This window comes from Oryzias latipes, chromosome 2, assembly GCF_053564925.1.
Source record: "Oryzias latipes strain Hd-rR chromosome 2, Olatipes_Hd-rR_3.1".
NCBI lineage: Eukaryota > Metazoa > Chordata > Actinopteri > Beloniformes > Adrianichthyidae > Oryzias > Oryzias latipes.
The window spans coordinates 21087240-21102393 of NC_136238.1; the positions used below are offsets into that span (position 1 = coordinate 21087240).

General features: G+C 41.0%; 2 protein-coding genes, 1 long non-coding RNA gene and 1 other non-coding gene across 7 annotated transcripts in view; 1 reads left to right on the forward strand and 3 right to left on the reverse strand.

Annotated features, from left to right (window-relative positions):
- The window catches only part of LOC110013798 (uncharacterized), a 65358-nt gene that overhangs the window by 35163 nt on the left and 15041 nt on the right, over positions 1 to 15154 (forward strand). For 3 of the 4 annotated variants that reach the window (XM_078937106.1, XM_078937113.1, XM_023962632.2), the window contains exon 1: positions 8734 to 9322. The exons of the other annotated variant lie outside the window; for it this stretch is intronic. In XM_078937106.1, the coding sequence (XP_078793232.1) occupies positions 9178 to 9322 (145 nt within the window). In that variant the 5' untranslated portion in view covers positions 8734 to 9177. Of the gene's footprint in view, positions 1 to 8733; positions 9323 to 15154 lie in introns of those variants that run through there. 4 annotated transcript variants of the gene reach the window in all.
- The window catches only part of LOC101169095 (uncharacterized), a 107742-nt gene that overhangs the window by 10272 nt on the left and 82316 nt on the right, over positions 1 to 15154 (reverse strand). The window contains exon 2 of the mRNA XM_023962456.2: positions 2321 to 2366. Coding sequence (XP_023818224.2) covers positions 2321 to 2366 — 46 coding nt within the window. The remainder of the gene's footprint in view (positions 1 to 2320; positions 2367 to 15154) is intronic.
- On the reverse strand, positions 6330 to 6862 carry LOC144988502 (uncharacterized). Its single transcript, XR_013652428.1, has 2 exons — positions 6576 to 6862; positions 6330 to 6461 (listed from the first exon to the last, which is right to left on the reverse strand). It is a non-coding gene; the product is annotated as an uncharacterized LOC144988502 (long non-coding RNA).
- trnar-ucg (transfer RNA arginine (anticodon UCG)) lies at positions 8265 to 8337 on the reverse strand. Its single transcript has one exon. It is a non-coding gene; the product is annotated as a tRNA-Arg (tRNA).

Here is a 15154-nt window from a genome sequence, read left to right on the forward strand (position 1 = left end):
TGGGAGCGGGCGCAGGCGGGACCGGGATGAAGAAAATAGTCCCACTAGGGCTGCACGATATGAGGAAAACTCGCGATATGCGATATTGGTGATTAATATTGCGATAACGATATAATTTGCGGTATATAAACAAATAGCAAAACAACCAAAAACATAATTTCCATTTCACTGCAACAGTTTAAAAATTATACTCCAAATGACCCTTGTCGACATAGGAGGCAAACGTCAAACATAAAAGGGCTCATCTGATTGATCAACAACGTAAACGGGTCCTTCCGATTGGTTAAATGCATAAAGGGATTTATTTCATATGTTCAATATTTCAAGCTGCCATGAGTTTGTTTTAGCACATTTAAGGTAACCGTTTATTGCGATTTTTGACATCTTTTGCGGTATGCATATTGCACAGCTTGATGTTGCGATAACAATAAATTTGCGGTATATTGTGCAGGCCTAAATCCCGCGCAGTGCTCTACACTGGTGCATTGTTTACACGGTCAGCTCTTGACGCCTGGCACCGACAAAATGCGGCAGCTTTTTTTCTAAAAAGCTCATTTTTTAAGTTTAATAAATAAATATTGTTTGATGAAATAATTTTTTGCAGGTTCGAGGGAGGTAGGCACTGAGCAGAAACAAATGACTCAAAGACTGCAAGCTAGAATAAATGTACCTTTTTTCCCCCCGCTAAATCAGTCAAACATCATAACACAGGAGTTTAAGCCGTGCAGTTTCAACAGAAAAGATTCATCTGCCCCCAACATGACACACGGACTGGAGAGCCAACAGTCCAGATAGAGTGGCTTGGAAAAAAAAAAAACTCCGGCTGGGCGTTCGTACGTAACCCAGAGCAGACTCCGAGTCAAGTTAGGATTACCTATCTTTTATATTCTTTGATGCAAAGGTCAGCCCGCAGGGATGGATGGCCGGTCCCTCCCTGCAAGTTCATCCTGCACGTAGGCTCATCGTAAACATGTCAGAATACCTTCTACAGAGCACTCCCTTTTACGGAGAGAAGCTTTATATTAAGCATTCCTTCTGGGGGCCAGTCATAGAAACACCATAAACATGTCAAGATATTCTCCTTTTTTGGTGATTAGCCATACAACCTTATATCAGAGTTTACATAACATTATATAAGAGTTTACATAAGTATTCCTTTTCTTGGTGGTCAGCCACAGAACATTATAGAACACATCCTCAATGCAGTGTAGAAGCCCCCCCCCCTCCCTACAGTGCATTATCCATCTCAAATATAAATAAAAATGTTTCCTGACTTGATGTATATGCCTGTGACCCCGTGACGTGTTTCTGACAGCGAGTTAACGGGAAATGTAGCATTCAAGACACAGAAAAGCCGTATTCAAAACAAAGCAATCGTATTCCAACCAGACATGTTTGGTCATGTAAAACTGAATCTTCCATTCATATATTTCACATTCAAAGTTGAGCACAAATTACTAATTGTGTCTTTATACATGTTTCTTATTGACAGAATCCTTACCCCTTACTGATAGACTGTTCTGATGTATTGTAAAGTCATTTTAAAAGATATAACTTAAGGGGCTGTTTATACACCCATAAATTATTGGAATTCTGACAGAAAGACTTTGTAAAGAAACACAAAACAACAGACTTTGAAAAGTAGAAGAAAGTTCACTGAACAGAAAAAACAAAGTAACCTCAATGATGCTTCTAACATTACCGGCATTTCACATCGGAAATGTTTTCAATGTGGCACAGAGGAGGAGGAGGCATCATGGTATGGGATTTTTCCTTCCGTGGAACAACAGAGCTAAGGGTGTCAAACTGCAGCTGGCTATGTGGAGATGTTCCAGGGGGCCTCCCTCCATGACTGGGGGCCCTCGTCTGGGTGGTGATGACTGGGTTTTTCAACAGGACAATAAAGAAGAAAAAGTCTCCTGGGTTTTGTCTTTTTTCCCGTATGTCGTCTTGTACAAATAATTAACAATCTATCTTAAATATGATTAACAAAAATACAAGGCGAGCGTCTCCGCTGCTCTATCTGTGCGGAGTAAGCCCTGGCTGCAGAACTGCTCAACATAGTGGAATGCTGGAACACTGTCCACTATGTTGAGCAATTCTGCAGGCTGCAGCCAGGGGTAGTTGTCTGTGCGCGGGTGTAACCGCCCGCCGCTGACCTCCCATCATCCTTTTGTTTACACTCTCTCTCAATAGCTTACGACCCCGATCTAACATTAGGTTGTGCAACAAAAACGGCGAAAAAAGATTGGAGCAATCCAGCCGCACAGTTCTGAAACAGACAGAAGCTCAGACGACGAAAACAAAGACGTGAACATACCTATAACGTGGAACTGAAGCTGTTTTTTTCTCATTTCCAGCTCCTCGTTCTGGACAATGGTTCCTTCAGCAGCAGAAAGTTGTTCTCTGACAGAACCTTCCTGAGGTTCTGAAGACATGGTTCCTGCTCCGATCTTCAGCTCCAACTCCCACAAACACCGCCGTCCTCTTCACTGCAGCTCCGATCGATCATCTGCTAGTCTCACAATCACAGCAATCCACGTTGTCTTTCCGTTCAACACTTCTTCACTCGTTTACGACACTTTGGAAAATGCTGAGAGTTCCCACAAGAACCACGTATCGTCCTTTCTGTCCAAAAACCTCACAAACGTCCCAACAGAACACCACCGTCCTCTCAACACAAGCTAACACTGCTAGCCTGCTAACCGCCGAAGCAATGACTTATATCGCTAGAGGAGACATCACGTGGTTCCTCATGGGAGGAGAGCACCGCCATCTTGGTGAGGTCAAGTTACTACTGCAGTGCATGCATGTGAAACAGATATTTTGCATAATACCAGTTCATTGTGCGGGTTTCAACTACCAAAATCAGAGAAACGAGTCCAAAAGGAGAAAGGCAGAACATTTCACAGGTAAATACTATAATATTTTTATTTTAATGCTGCAGGGCTATTATCAACATGCTGCATGATTTACATATAATTTGCTGTCGACATAAATGTAAACTTTATTTTTGCTAAACCCGCAAACAGCATGCTAGGCTATTATAGTAATATAGATTTATACATTTCTGACTCAGTGACTGAACTTTTCTGAAGGTTTCCAATGGATTCAGACTGAAGGAAAAAGTGGGCCTTCGCTATCAAAAGAGTTAACCCAGATGGATCACTGTGGTTACCAACTAGCAATACAGTCTGGACATGTTCAAAACATTTTGGGGAAACACATTTTGTTGAGAGGCCAGACTGTTTGCTTGAAACCTGACACCATACCATCTGTGTTACACCAAATTGATCACTCACATGAATCAGTATAAATCTATTGTTTTACTTTGGTTTGTGTGTGTATGTGTGTTTTTATGGTAAATCTAAATCTATTGTTAACTTTTTGTTGACTTTTTATTATTATTATTATTATTATTATTATTATTGATTCATTCAATTTCTTAATCTGATTTGTTATTATTATTATTTATTGACTTATTATTGATTTATTATTATTTATTGACTTATTAGTTATTTGTCATTTTTGAATTGCTATTGATTTATTTATTGTTATTATTTATTGACGTATTGTTGATTTATTGTTATTTCTTCTTAATAATAATAATAATGGATTGGATTTATCTGCGCTTTTCAAGACACCCAAAGCGCTTGCATTGTGTCCATTATTCATTCACTCCCCATTATTCATTCACTCCTCATCCATACTTGGTGATGGTGAGCTACGGTTGTAGCCACAGCTGCCCTGGGGCAGACTGACAGAGGCGTGGCTGCCAGTTCGCGCCTACGGCCCCTCCGACCATCACCAGGATCATTCATACACATTCACACACCAGTGGAGCCACACTGGAGGCAAGGAGGGTGAAGTGTCTTGCCCAAGGACACAACGACATTTTGGCTGGTGGGAGCGGGGATCGAACCGCCAACCCTTCGATCATTGGACGACCCGCTCAACCACCTGAGCCACTGTCTTATTATTATTCATTGACTTACTATTGATTTATTATAATTATAATTTATTATTGACTTATTATGTAAATATTGTTATTATTTATTATTGTTTTTGACTTCCTATTGACTTATTGTTGGGCTTTTCTAAATAATTTAAATTACATGTCAAAGAGGTCTTAAACTTCTAAATTGTTTAGAAATTATTTTTAAACATTATTTGTAATACGATTTTTATTTGTAAGAAGTCCTGCAACTATGGATTTTTCATTAAAGGTTGAGCTTTTAAGGCTGACTGTCTTTTATTTAACAACAACAAATGATGTTGGTTGCTCCCATGGTCCTTGTCTGGCGGTGGGGCTCTTGGATGCCTGCATCAGCCGGGCTGCGACTGCCCGACTGCTACCCCTAGCTCTGGGGTGTGGGGTGCCGGGCCTCCTGACTTTGCTGGAGAATTCAATGTGATCAAGGTGCACTCTAAGAAGCACACATTCATTTAACCCCCCTGCCTATTCACTTTTGTACAAATATGGCATGGGGATTGTTTTTACCCTCCAATTCAAGAATATTGGCAATGCAAATCTCGTGTTTACATATCTGTGTGCATACGTCTTGTAAGATAAATCTTCCATCATTAATATACGAATATACTTCCAATCTGTAAATAGTTGTGTGCGGACTATTTGTTGATGTGTGAACTAAGTCACTCTTCTTTTTTTTTACCTTTGTTACGCCCATTTCTGGACTAGCGGTAACTAGAGGGGCACTACACAAAAATTAAATGTTTTGGCCACCAAATCTAAATGAACAAAAACACCAAATGAATGTCCCATACTAATAACAAATTTATTTACAAATTAATGAATAAAAACCAACAAGAACTTAAAAGTGAAGCAAAAGGCTTCCGGGGGATTCAAGGCCAAAATAACGAACAAAACTCCCACCTATCTAAGCCCAGGGGGGTATTCCAGAAAGCAGGTTATGCTAGCTCCCACGGTAAGTTTGAGGCTAAGGAAGTTGATAACCTCAACTTTAGGTTCCAGAAATGGAAGTATGTTTCAGGGTAGGTCAAGTTGCCATAGCAACTCATGCTCTGAACTTAACCTGGTCCGGAGCAGGTTTAGTTGAAGATTAGTTTGTTTTCAGAGAGGTGAAGCAGCATGGCGTGTCCATTTGAAGATGATTTAGTGGATGAAGAAGCTCAGATGAAACTTTTTCCACCATGAGAGGGTGATAAGACCACATATGGATGTTGGAAAGATAAACTTTTTTACTTTGATCTAACTTAATTATTTGCTTTAGTTAAGATAAATCATTGTTAAGTCAGTTTAAACATAACATGTAGTTTTCAGACAGTTATTTTACTTTTATTCAAATTAATTCAATCAAGTAGGTGTAACTTTGGTGCTGCTGTTAGATCTGCACCGCAAGGGATTGTGGGATACCATTCCCTTTGCCTGTCTGGACGGATTTGGGTTTAAGTGTGGCTTTGTGACAAAATGTGTTTAGTTGTTTAGCTGTTTTACAGTGTTTTGCCGAGTTATTTTGTCCTACTATGCTTGCGTCTCTGCACCATGAGTGAGAGTGAATGAGAGGATGATGAGTTTATTTAGCACCTCTACCTCTTATCACTACGGAGCCCGTGTCCTGACATTAAGATATAAAAATATATCTTGTTCCCACAGATTAATATCTTGTTCCCACAGGTTATTATGTCATTCGCATGAAATACTATTCCGTTCCCACAAGATACTATTGCGTTCCCTCAAAATACTATTCCGTTCCCTCGAAATGATTAACTCGTGCGAACGCAATACTTATGTCGTTCGAACGCAATAATTAATCCGTTCGAACGCAATAATTATTCACGCCATAAGTCATTCACGCGGATATGCTCTCTGTACGCCGGCAAAAGCCGCTTTCAGCGGTAACTTCCGTGTCTCTGTGACCCATATTCGTTCAAAAAAGGAACATTAAAAACAAAAATGATCACTTTATTACCGTCTCAATGAATATAAGAAAAATATCAAAAGATTTATGATAACTAGGCTGCTTTGTCATACGATAGCTCCTGCTAGGCTACTACTAGCTCCGCCGCAGAGCTCTCTGATCATGTATGCCGGCATTTGGGCAACTGGCTGGTCTGTTGTCAGACAGCTGATATTGTAGTTTAGGGTCGAATAGGAATAATAATATTCAGGACTTGTCTTTTATTAACTTTAGCAGTCAGTATCTTTACATTCGAAGGCTATTAGGCTCCATGCTAACTGACTAGCCGATCATTTCCTGTTATTAATTTACGTCATAGATTTACAGCAGATACCTTCACATTTCTCTCTGTGTGTGTCTCATTACATTGCATTGAAGACACGGAGGATGTTTAGAGAACAGATTTATTTATTTCAAAAAGCACAAAAGCATCCATCGTATTCACGTTCATTCACATGATGATCTGGTACGCCCTCAGTCATCTTGCTGCAAAAGCCGCTTCCTGCCGCTACTTCCGTGTCTCTGTGAGCATTCAATAGGGGTAAAAATAAAAGCAAGAATGGTCGATCTGTTATTTTCTCGATGAAAATCTGAAAAATATCATATTAAGCTGGATGCTTCGCCTAAAGCACTTACCTTTAGCTTGTAGCATAACAACAATAGCAGTACGTCCCGTTTCCCAGCGTGCTTTGCTGCCAATCACTGGCCAATCATTGGTCTTGTTGTTAGACCTTGGTCACAGGGACACGGTGATTGGCCAGTGATATATATATGTATGCGTCACAAGGAAAATGGAAATAAGATCAGAAACTCCTGCGATTACTTTGTCTGTTCTTTTCCTACAAGCAGAAACTCTTTCTTTTACTGATGATTCAGCCGTATTACTTTTTTGATGGACATATAATCTTCATACACCGTCATTAAAATCTCAGACTCCGTCTAGCCTAAGTGTAGCGTTCTCTTTTTTTCACCATGCGTTTCCATGGTGACTCCAGAAATCGGCGAAGCGCAATGTGTTGTTTCGGTGACAGAGACGAAATCATGTACATTTTGGCGTTGAAGTCGACACCATAAGCCGCGGTTACATGTGAGAAATATCTTGATAGGATCAATGGTCGGATTAGAATCCAACCGTGTACATGGTCACAGAAAAATGTTTTCAGAATATAACAAACGTTCACATGGGTCACACTTTCGGTCGGAATAAATCATTCGCACATGTGCAGTAGGGTTTGACAAACCGGAATGACTGAGGATATGACTTCCGCCGAGCGGCTATATACATATATATGTCAGCTCCGTAATATAAGAGACGATCTTCTAAACGTGCTTTTAATAATGTTACAATTATTATGAAGCGCCTGTTCGCTCATCATTTTAATTTTAATCCGTGTGGTCAACGCTTTTTCTGTTGAAGATCTGAGCCAGAAAGAAGCCGGAATTAGCAGTATGCTCACACGGGCTAACAACATTAGCTTTGGGTGGTGCTGCAATCTGCATCCTGGCTGCACGTAAACATGTAGGAATAACATCAGCCTTTATTTTGTCGGGACACGACTCAAAACACAAATCCACGTGATTGTTTGAACGTTTTCTAAGGACTGAGCGACATTTCTGCTTTGAAGCACACACCGCCACTGTGTGTGAGTGCTGACGGTCCAAGCTGTGCTCAGACACACACTTTTAGACCCGGTTCTGAGTTCAGTAGCTCGTACCCCTAGAGCTGCGGGACGGATCGCAGTCCTAAATCTCCCACACATACCGCTCATGTAACAAAGCACCCCTTCCCCCTTTCCCCTCAAACACAAAGCTGTAAATCCGCGCTCCGCCGGTCCACTTGACTATTTAAGTGGGGGAGCGGACTACTTCTTTTCTATTTTGTTTGTTACTTCTTTTGTTGAAGCCACTTCCCTCAGGTTATACTGGATCATTGCGGATGAGTCATTAGTTGGGAAATAAAATAAATAAAGTAATAAAGTAAAATAACGAATAGCAATTATATAGGAACGAAAAATTAAAAATACCCCCCCCCCCTTCACGACGATATTATCGTCCATCCCGATGGTTGACAGCAAACATCGTCAACGGCCAATTTAAGGGACATCTCCCAACCTTATTTGTTGTCATTTTCTTTTACTTTGCACTTCCATCCACTATTTGACATTTCTGACAGACTCATTACTATGGCCATTTTTTAGAACTGGATTTGTTGTTGGAGTTTTATGAATTTAATCAAACTGTGACGTAGAAGTGAATCACAAAGAATCATACCAGCACAGATTGCTTGCTTACTTCAAAAGAATTAATGTCTTTGATTTATGTCTCCAACCATGAAGGGACTTGAACCCTCAGTCTTCTGATCCGAAGTCAGACGCCTTGTCCATTAGGCCACATGGTCAGTGATGATGTCATAGTCCAGCTGCAGGTGGAGGACAGCATCATCCAGCTGAAGAAGAGGAGGAGCTTCTGCTGCCTCAAAGAGGAAGGTGGAGGAGGTGAGAGGCTGCACTGGAGCTTTAGACCAAACCCTGTGATGGACTCACAACATCTCCAGGCTGTTTCCAGCATCACTGTTTCATCTGAAGAAGCTCCAGGCTGAAAGCTGCAGCAGCTGCAAACATCTGATCATCATGATCGTCTGTCTACAGACTCTGATGCTCCAAACCATTATTTAAGACAAATTGATTTTTTAAACTTCTGTTTCTTCTTTTTTTTTCAGCTGCAGTTTAGTCATTTTAAACAATGTATCTCTATATAGAATAAATATTGTATTGTAAATACGGAATTGAGTCACAAACATTTGATTGGATTTTTGACAGAGTACGGTACATTATAACTGACGTTTAGTGTTAGTGTTGGAGGTGGAGGTTGATACTTCACACCGACTGGCGGCGCTAATGCACCATAAAGCTGTTTGCAAGACGCCAAAAACCACAGAAGAACAGCGCGAGGCGCTAGCAGCGTTAGCTTGTTAGCAGGCTAGCAGCGTTAGCTTGTGTTGAGAGGACGATTGTGTTTTGTTGGGACGTTTGTGAGGTTTTTGGACAGAAGGGACGATACGTGGTTCGTTTGGGAACTCTCAGCATTTTCCAAAGTGTCGTAAATGAATGAAGAAGTGTTGAACGGAAAGACAACGTGGATTGCTGTGATTGTGAGACTAGCAGATGATCGATCGGAGCTGCAGTGAAGAGGACGGCGGTGTTTGTGGGAGTTGGAGCTGAAGATCGGAGCAGGAACCATGTCTTCAGAACCTCAGGAAGGTTCTGTCAGAGAACAACTTTCTGCTGTTAAAGGAACCATTGTCCAGAACGAGGAGGAGCTCTGTCGTCCCCGCAGACTGCTGGATAGCAGCTGGAACCCGCAGCTTCAGCTACACATAGCAGGTTTGTTTACTGCATCCACCTGCAAATAGATCCATTAACGTCTTTGTTTCCCTCTTCAGAACTGGCATTTTAGCTAAAAACTGTACGGATGGATGGCTCCGATACTGTTCACCACTTTTGCTGCAACGGTAATGCTGGGTTGTGCTTGTGAGCGGCTGTAACTAGCGAGAGGGAAAGCACATAATATAGGTGGATGATGGGAAGTGCAGAGTGATGGAGTGAATGGTATCTGCATCCGTATCCTCAGGGAGAAACTCAGAGCCAATTTATCTTTTGTGCCTAATAGACATATGTATTCATAACAGAAAGATCCAGAAGATGCTCCTCGGATCAGGGAGTCCGCCATACACGTTTAACATGATTGCACATGCGCAGCTCGGCTGCAGAACCACAGATTGCTCTCATCAGCTCACCGTTGTGGGTACCGGATGTTCTCGGGGTCCTTCGGGGTCCTTCCAATGAGTTATATCACTAGAAGAGACATCACGTGGTTTCTCATGGGAGGAGAGCACCGCCATCTTGGTGAGGTCAAGTTTTGAAGACCAAACCACTTTTTATAACATTTAATAAAGAGCTCTGTTTTTACTTTCAATCACTTCATTATATGAAAAAGAAGAATGGCTTGAAATTGTTTTGTTCAGAAATACAAACTTCACGAGTACCCCTAACTTAACTAGTATTAGACTATTTAGATTTTTTCTATGTTCCGTTATATTACTTATGGTTTTATTTATTTGTGTGTTATGTTCATTGTTTCTTTTCCCCCCTCTATTCTTTATTTTCTATGTTAATATGTTATGTTTGGCAATGGTGACTGATCTTCGAAGCAATTTTCATTATATTGTTATTGTTCGTTGTTAACGTTAATGTCATTGTTAATGTATGATACCGCAATTGTCAATAAAGTTTTTAAAAAACTTAGCGACGTTAACTCATTGGTCGTGGCAACTTACAGCCAATCAAATAGTGTGACGTCATCATTGGTCGAAGGACCCCGAGAACATCCGGCAACCCGAGAACATCTGGTACCCACACCGTAAAGCACCTTTTATGAACACGTCCTATAAACCCAGTGTTTTTCAACCAGTGTGCCGCGGCACACTAGTGTGCCTTGGGATATTGTCCTCATTAACTGATCTAAAAACATTTTCCATCTCCAGGATATCAGCTCTTTTTTCATTCAAACAGGCCCTGATAAAACACTGAGTAGTTAGGAATGTGAAAGATCATAAAATACGTTTTTCTTTGTGTTTATTTGATTCTATTAAAGACACTTTGATAAGAATGACGGGACCGCGATTTACCCGTAGTTTTAACTATTTTGGGAAAAGTACCGCCCCTTTAACTGTCTCCACCAATCATTCTTGAAAGCTAAATCACATGCCATCAGTCTGACCAATCAGAAGTGGTTAAAGCAGGGGTAGGGAGCCTATGGCTCGCGAGCCATATATGGCTCTTTTGGTGGTCACATCTGGCTCGCAGACAAATGTTTAATTATAAAATCTTTTTTTCATTAGACCAGTCCTTCTCGAGCGCGATGCGATGCCAGAGGGGCACGCAGTGTTAGCGGTGCTTGGAGAAAAAATATCTACGCCAGCACTATCAGTTTACTATTATCTAGTTTGTTTCGAGTTTCGAGTTTGTAACAGCCTGAATCCTGTGAATTGCCGTCCCTGCAACTGCACGCTTGCGTCTCTGAGAAAGAGCGAGCAGTCGCAGGAACGGGATGTGAGGAAGAAAGGGGGGGGGGGGGTAGTGGGTACATTGTCATAAATTAAAACACAACCTGTCACTCACTGCAGCGTGAGTATGTGTTTGGCTCCACGTATGCATCTTTGTCACATCTAAAGAACATTCAGACCAACATACGATCACGTTTAACGGATGGAAGTCTCAGCGCCTGCATGAAGCTTAAACTCACCACGTATCAGCCAGACAAGACTATCAGCAAAACCACCATGCAGCACCAGAAGTCGCATTAATGCAAAGAAATACTCATCATTTATTAGCAACAGCATAACAATGTTATTAAAAAGAGTCCACAGACTTATTGTATTTTAAAAATGTCGAAATTACATCAAATGCACACATTTACTTGTATATTTCGTTTTAAACATATTGTAGCGGACTGAGTTTAACGTGGTGGCTGTTGGGTCGCGTTATAAGTTCCGGAGTTCAAGGAATGCATCATGCCGAGATCTTATTGGCCCTTAGTTTTGTCGCTCAGCCTGTCGTTGGGGAGTTTGGACCAATGGGGTTCAGCTATGGGCCGAATAAGGGAAATGGGAGGGAAGAAAAGGTTGGGAGAAGCGCTCTTGTCTCGACGGGAGAGATTGAGGAGTTAATGAATTAATTGTACGGCGTCTGTTGCAGGTCTACAGTAACCAGAATAAATAACCTCAAAAGAAGTTAAGTCTCCGTGCCTCAGTGTGGGAAAGGGACACTTCAATATTGAATGGCTCTTTCAAAATTACATCTAAAAATATGTGGCGTTTATGGCTCTCTCGGCCAAAAAGGTTCCCGACCCCTGGGTTAAAGTCTTCACTTCCTTGTTCCGATTCTGCTCATAAAGTCGCTTAATTCCAACAAAAATACCAGCTAAAGCTCGTCTTTAGCGGTGTAGCTTTCCACAGAATCCGGTGTCAGACCGTGGAACAAGTGAACAAAACAATGAAGCTCAGACAAATGATCTACGGCAGTTTTCACACGACATCTTCCATGATGCATTGGGTTAAAGTGACAATGAGTCTTCGTTGTTAAAAGTCTTGAAACCACAACGAACACACATCAGTTTTTAAGTCTCCTAACTTAACTTTTATTACATCTTTTAGAAAAAACAGCTGCAGCTTCCAGCTTTTTCTGCCACAATAATTATCCCAAAAATGCACATGAGATTGCGGAGGGGCTGTAGATCAATACAGACTATAGAGTTTCTTTATACTTTAAAATTTTGGATGCTGGTGTGCCGCAGGATTTTTGTCAAGGTTAAAGTGTGCCGTGGCTCAAAAAAGGTTGAAAAACACTGCTATAAACAAACATTCTCTAAATTTACCATAACACTGAAATCTTTATATCTTAACACCCCCACTCGAACTTAGCTCACTGCGTTACATTTTGATTCACTTTATCAGTTGAACATTAACAAATTAAAAACCAAACAAATTCTGGTAAAACCTTTATAATTTCAGCTTTGGTGCTGGCTTAGTCATCACATCAGCAGTCATTTTATCAGTTGGACAGTAGTTCAACAGAACTTTACCACTTGTCATGATCTCTCTGATGAAATGGTGTTTGCTGTCAGTGTGCTTGCACCTTTGACTGTTAACAGGATTTTTAGCAAGCGCTATGGTGCCTTGATGTGTCTTTGACTACTTTAGTCTTTGCATAGCTGCACCCATCTAGGCCAGTGAGTAACTTCTCTAAAAAAAAGACTTCTTGTGAAGCTGCTGTCTAGAGGTATGTATTCTGCTTCATATGTTGAGTGCCACTGTAGGCTGCCTTTTTGTTTTCCAAGAAATGAGCGAGCCTTTCTCACTCTGACTCACACAATATCTTGAAACACTGCACCTATCCTCTTTATTAGATGCCCAGTCAGTGTCACAATAAACCTGGAGGCCTAGCATACCTAAAGAGTTTTTGGCAAAGCATAATTCCTTTTTCAGAGTACCTTTAAGATTCCTGAGAACATGTTTAGCATTGTTCCAGTGGTAGGATCTCCCAATTGCCCAGAATCTGCTCACAATAAAACTCAGGTCCGGCCTAGTACAAGCTGACAAGTAGATTAGACGTCCTACTGCTTCTCTGTACTTTCTTACATCTGCCATCTTCTTGCCGTTGTCAGAATAGACCAGTTTCTGTTCACAAGACTTGGTTTGTAGTCTTCCATTCCAAACCTTTCTAAGATCTTATCATCGTCTCTGTGACATTTTGAATTGGTTTTTGCCTTAGATGAAAATCTAAAATACTTCCAGCTAGAATAAGGTCATCAACCCAAATCACAAGATTTACTTTCTCATTCTCCCTTTCCCTATACAGACAGTGATCAGCGGGGTTCTGTTCAAAACCATTTTCAGTCAAATGCTTGTGCAGTAATAAGTGCCAGTTTCAACCTGATTGTTGTTTCAACCAGTTTTGCACTGATTTTATCTTCATTTCGAAACGTTCTGGTTGTTCCACCAATATTTCACAGTCTATTGGAGCATGGAAATAGGCTGTCTTGACATTCATTTGGTGTTGGATTTAACTTGCCTATGGTGGTTTTTGCATCACTACTCTCACATCTGTCATGTCTGCAGTGGGTGAGAAAGTCTCACTGAAATCTGTCCGTTCTTTCTGGCTTTAGCCTTTAGCCACAAACCTTGCTTTATATCTATCCGCTCCGTTAGTGTCAGTTTTAAGAGTATAGACCCACCTTCCCCCCACTGCTTTGGTAGGGGTGAAAGTATTGTTGTCTATCGGTGACTTCATTTCTTCCTCCATAGCATACTTCCATTGCTCTGACTCTGCTGATGCTACTGCTTCCTGGTAGGTATTGGGGAGATCACATACTGCTCTGTAACAGAAATCTACACACATTTGGAGATTGTCATTACATTCAGTGTCAAAGTCTTGGAGATAAGCCGGTTTCTTTTTGGTTCGTGTTGGATTCTTTCTTTGAGCTGTCTCCCGGGGTTTCTCCACACAGGATTGTTCTGTCTCTTTTGAGAGAGTTTCAGGAACCTCTCAGTCAGTGTCAAGATTTTTACCTGTTTCTTTGTCCATCTCTGCTGGATCATCATCATTTGTATCTCTAGGACACATCCCATCAACACACTCCAAAAATGGCTCTGGTGTTTGTGTTTCTTGTTCACTTGTAGCCCTATTAATGAACTTTACCAGCATATGTTGGCCCTGACTGGCGAACTGTCCAGGGTTTCCTCAGCTTTCGCCTGCGTGTCGCCGTGATAGGCTTCAGGAGCCCCTTGACCCTGAAAGGGACAAAAAGATTAGATAATGAATTAATTAATACCAGCCTATGTTTCTGGACTTGATTCTCATTCGGGTAGGAGACTAGGTAAGCTGGGCTATACTTGTCATATCCAACAAAAACTCCTTAATTACTTTTTGACTCAAACTTCCCTTTTCTAGTTTGTAAGCCAAACATGTGGAGCCAGATTTATACATGTTAGCAATATTTGGTTGCTTTCCTGTTAACATCTCATACGCTGTTTTCTTTGTGCGTCTGCTGTAACACCTGCTCCTTATATAAGCTGCTGTCTGCATCGCATAGTTCCAGAACTTACCTGGCAACCCGCTTTCCATCAGTAAACATCTGCTCATTCCAAAAGGGTACGCCAGCCCCTTTCTGCTGTACCATTTTTATTAAGTGACTATGGCGCAGACTTCTTGTGTCTGATTGTGTTTTTGGTCATAAGTGCATGAAAATCTTGATTTGTAAATTCAGTCCCATTATCAGAACAAATGCACCTTATTTCACCGTATGGTGCTACATCAGCTATGAACTTTTCAGTTGCACAAACTGCATTACTTTTGCTTTAAGAAAGTATACAAAAATGGTACCCGTGTAGTCATCAGTAAAAGACTGTGCGTATCTGTACCCATCTAAACTAGTTTGCACAGGAACAGCTAGATCTGTATGTACTAGTTGTAGTGGTTTTTCAGCCTTTCTAGCTGGTTCCCTATTTTGTGTACCTTCTGTACACAGTCTGCATGGGTTCATCTGTTTATGTATATCCCCTTTTACTTCGATTCCTTTCACCACACCTTGCAACTTTCTCATATCTTCAAAATTGCAATGACCCATGATTTCATGCCAACCTTGAATATCGTGAA